This window comes from Geospiza fortis, unplaced genomic scaffold (assembly GCF_000277835.1).
Source record: "Geospiza fortis unplaced genomic scaffold, GeoFor_1.0 scaffold162, whole genome shotgun sequence".
Taxonomy (NCBI): Eukaryota; Metazoa; Chordata; class Aves; order Passeriformes; family Thraupidae; genus Geospiza; species Geospiza fortis.
The window spans coordinates 2,997,007-3,001,667 of record NW_005054316.1 but is presented as its reverse complement, the minus strand read 5'-3'; the positions used below and the strand labels follow the sequence as shown (position 1 = coordinate 3,001,667).

At 39.7% G+C, this 4,661-nt stretch overlaps 1 protein-coding gene across 1 annotated transcript in view; it reads left to right on the top strand.

Annotated features, from left to right (window-relative positions):
• The window catches only part of MAP3K5 (mitogen-activated protein kinase kinase kinase 5), a 69,708-nt gene extending 67,553 nt beyond the window's left edge, over window positions 1-2,155 (top strand). The window contains exons 28-29 of the mRNA XM_031056242.1: window positions 604-680; window positions 1,356-2,155. Of these exons, the coding sequence (XP_030912102.1) occupies window positions 604-680; window positions 1,356-1,416 (138 nt within the window). The 3' untranslated portion in view covers window positions 1,417-2,155. The remainder of the gene's footprint in view (window positions 1-603; window positions 681-1,355) is intronic.
• The last annotated feature ends 2,506 nt before the right edge of the window (window positions 2,156-4,661 follow it).

The following is a 4,661-nucleotide window of genomic DNA, read 5'->3' as shown; positions in this document are numbered from 1 at the left end:
TGGATACAGGATACATGTTCACCCTTAGCTGTTCACTGTGCTACAGTGAAATATCCTGAAGTAGATCAGTCTGCTCTGCAGCAAATTATATAACTTTAGAGGTGTTAAAGATTTCAGCTAATTTAGGAATACCTGCATGTAGTTATCACTCCTACAGATCAGACCAAAGGTTCCTCCAAGTTCAATGACATCAAATTTAGATGCCATTCTTGAAAAGGTACATCTTAACTGTTTGAATTTCCTCAAGGGTTAAATGTGCTATTACTTAAGGTCAAATTTGGGTTCAGTAAAGTCTGTCATTCTGTGATACCAGTGGTAGCAATAGAAATGCCAGTTGACAAAGGTTTTGAGTAGCTGTAAAAGCATTACATCTTCCAAGTTGTGTCTGGTATGCCGATGCAGAGTGTATAGTGTAAAATTTAAGTAGTTTCACTGTGTTTGTAGAAACCATGTTTTTCTGTTACATGTACTGCATTTCAGCCCAATTTTAGGTTTCTCCCAAATTTACCCTTCTATTTTTAGGGGCAGATGATTCTAGTGAGATGAGCTTAGGAATTTAAATAATATTTCTAACAAAATGTTCATTTAAATTTCTTTCTGCAGTTCTTGGCTGAAGACTATACCTTAACGGATGTTCTCTGCTACGTTACACGAGATGATCTGAAATGTTTGAGACTGAGGTAATGCTTCAGAGTTAAATGAACTGTGCTTTGTAAGAAGAAAAATTGATACTAAGTCTCTATTTATTGCATTCTGTGCAATTCATTTAAAATAACTAACACTTTCCAGTATGTCTTTGTATGCTGATACATTTCTGCCAAACAGCTGATACTATTTAAATCTTAAAATAAGATTTTTTCTATTCAAGGAAAGATTTTAGGGTAAAGCATTTACCTTACAACTGGAGACACTAGATATCCCATTAGAGCCTTGCTTTTATTTTAAAAAGTAGAGCTAGAAAAACTTTCAGTAATTTATTATCATCATCAAACTTCAGGAGCGTTACTCATGGACTGTAAGTAACACTACATTTCACCTAATCATGCCAGGTGTATAGGCCACCAGCTTGCATCATGTTGGAAGTCAAATGTGGGTTATGCAAGTCCTTTGGACCAGAAGTCTGAATTCCAGACAGCAGGCATCTGCCAAGTGGAAAGATTGCCCTGTCTTGTAATCAGAAAAGGACTCTGTTCTTTGTTTGAGTAATGCATGTTGGATTTCACCTTTGATCAACCTTCCCACTGAATATCATTGATCAAAACCAGAGCAAGAAAACCAGAAAGCACCTCAGCTGGAAGGCTTTCAGACTAGAGAGTTTCTTTGTACCTGAGTGTCTTTATGATTTTTCTTTACAGAGGAGGAATGCTGTGCACACTCTGGAAGGCGATCACTGACTTTCGAGAGAAACACGCCTGACACTGATATTTTTTTCTTTGCTTCTCTGCAGAGATGAAAATATTTCCTTTCAGCCAGAGCAGGTGTGCTGTCAGAAGGACTGTTGCACTTTAATCCAGTATTTGTTTACCAATGTTAAAAACACTGCAGCTTCCTGACTGCTTTTACTCCTATAATCCATAAGGAATCTGTAAACAACCTGCAACATTATTTTACTTTCAATGTTTTTACATGCAAGTTTTTCAAAAATTTTTAGAAAACATACACACAAAAGTTATAAACTCATGAAATATTGTAGTTAAAGTAAGCAGATGTTAATTTCCTGACAAGCTGATGTAAGATTTCATGTAACAGTACATCACTGGAACAAAAACAAAATGTGACAACTTTTCAATTTCTTTGTAATATATATCAATATTATCTGTAGTACAGCTTCATAATTTCAATCATAATTAGATATTTTTCTTTTAGTGTGCAAGATCTAAAGGTAATTGTTTTTACCTACTGCCCTACATAGTTTAATATTGTTTATTTTTGGTAATTTAAGTTCTATGGTGCATTTGTTTTAGAGTTGTTTATGTACTACTGAACTGTACCAGTTGTATACACCTGAACCACGGTAATGTTAGCTTGTTCTAAAGCTATCTCTGACATACACAATTGAAAATAAAAATAAACTAAGACTTACTTTTTCCTATATTTTTGGACTTATAAAATAACAACCATGGTGTAGAACTGGAAAATATTGGAATAAAAAAAAGAAAAAAAATTCATACTGAGTATCAAGGGAACATTTCTGATGCATCTTACATTTACTGTGATTTGAGTATGATAACCATAGTATTGAATATTTTCTTGGTTTTTCTATTCAGTCTAATTACAGTACTAACAAGCCAAGACCAAACAAAATTCTTCTCTGGGTGCTGTACTTGACTTGAGAAATGAAAAGTCCTGCCTCCGTGCACTGAATAGTCATTGTGGACTGTTGTTTCTTTTTCTGCTTTTGTTTATGGAATGATTTTTTTTTTCTCACATGTAATGAAAAAGTCTGGTGGGTAGTCCCTGTCCCTCCAATGTCATTGTCACTCCACTATTCTAGCACTGGGTATGAACAGATTCTTCTGGGGCAGCTGCAAAAAATTCCACTGTGGGTAAGACTTGCCTGAACAAGAAGCTACTTTTTTTTTCATAAGCCTTGGTAACCAGTAAAAGGCTTATGCTCTTAATTTTTCAGGTCTAGCAGGTGTTTTCAAAGGAAATTTTTTTTTAAACATAAACACATTGTCCTAATGTGTATACAGTAACTTTTGCTGGCTACAATGCAACAATTATGTATTAAAAAAAAAGATACAGAACAGCAGATTAAATCATTTTAGTCAGATTTGAAGATGGTTCTGTTGATTTTTAGGCACGGATGTATTCAACTCAATTCAAAAACTTCACTGCATTTCACTAGAAACACAGCTACTGTTCATTAATTTCTACTGCTACTACAGTGGAAAACAATACATTTTCAAGGTAATTTTAAACACTAGAAAGACCAGAGGTGGAAGCTGACTTGTAAAACCCAAAACTTAAAAAAGACTTCACCCACTGAGAAGTAACCCTAAGACAATGAACTTCCCTAATTTGATTTTTGTGTGAAGCATGACCCTGTACTGGTCCAGCTCTGAAGACCTCTGGTTTCATGCAGTAAGACTGGAAGGTAATTGCACTGCTCTGTTTACTTGGAAAGCATGCAGCCTGTTCTCTATGACTCAGGCTGCTCAGAAATGCCAGCTATGCAAGGGAGAAAGAATTGTGATCGAGGTTTCCACTGAACATCTCCATGAGACCTAGCCTGGAACCAGCTGGAATTAACTCCTATAGTTCTTTGCTGGCTTCACCAGACCTAAGGTGGCTTCTGCAGCATTGCTCAGCAATCAGTTCTGTATTCTCCATGGTGAGACTCTGTTGGCTCTGTTCCATGCCCAGGCCAGGCTGTGTACACTTATGCTCCTCCAGCAATGCTGGTCTGAATGCGGTTCCCTAAGCAGCACAGCTAATCCATAGAGATACTAGATCTGTGCACAAAAGCTTATGTAAGATCCCTACATCAGGCTACTTCGTATAGATTGTATCAGATGTTACCTTTTACATCCTCAGACAAAACACTTTGGGACGATGTGCATCAGGCAGGTCAGCCTGGGATTCTTCAGCCTGGCTCCCTGGTGGGTGGATAGATCACAAGTGAGGGCTTTGAGATTACATTAGTGCAGGATGTTGCTGAGGGCAACATTTTGACCATAGGGCATACCATTGGGTTTGAACTTGGATAGCCTCTTAGTCCTTGATCAGTGCTGTTCTAATCCAGGGCTCAAGCTGACTGGGACACCTTTACATCTCCCTTAAGGGAGCATAGAAGTAAAACCTCGACCACGGCAGTGCTGATTTTGCTGTCTTTTGCACCTTTCAGCACAGAGCCCAGCCTATTCTTCTATTACAGACACTCCTGCCCACAAGCCACAGGGCGTGTTTATCACCCAAGCCCCAAACTCCTTGTTTTAGAGCACAAATGGCTCTTGGTGCAACAGCAAAATATTAATCTCTCCTTTCACAAGAAGACCTTGTGCTCTGAACTTAGCAGTTCCTGAAAGGGGGGTGCTCTGCTTGGTGACTGAAGTTTGCTTGGTCCAAGTGCACAAGACCAAGGGAGCTGCCCCTCTCCACCTGCTTGCCTGCATCCACAGCTGCATCCTATGAGTTCTCCAATTCACCCACCCTCCTTCACCTGTAGTTCTGATGATTGGTGCTACTTAGAAGCAGATGAAATATTAAATGATGTTTTGATGCAGACTAGAACACTTTAAAGAGAAACACTCTTATGAGCCTGAAAAGCAGCATAAAGCAAGTTAAGGCAAACTCATAGGAAAGGTAACAGGACCATGACCTTTACAGAAGTGACTGATACATCGGCAGCTCTTCACAGAGCCTTTTTTTTTTGGAAGCAAGGCGTTGCACGCAGCTTTAGAAGCGGCTGTTTAGGAGCACGTGCCGCAGGAACGAGTGTACGGCAGTGCGGCTCTTTCCCACACGATGCGGCGCATCGCCTGGGCTTGCGAGGCGGCCGCCACTCCTCCCACCTACTGCCGAGATGGCGAGCATCCCCAAACCTGTTTTTTCTCTCGGCGCCGGTACCGAACGAGCTGTGCCAATGCGGCGGGAGCTGCTCTGAAGAAAAAACTAATCACACCTGTATGAACAGCGGCACCTAGGCAGCCCGGGCC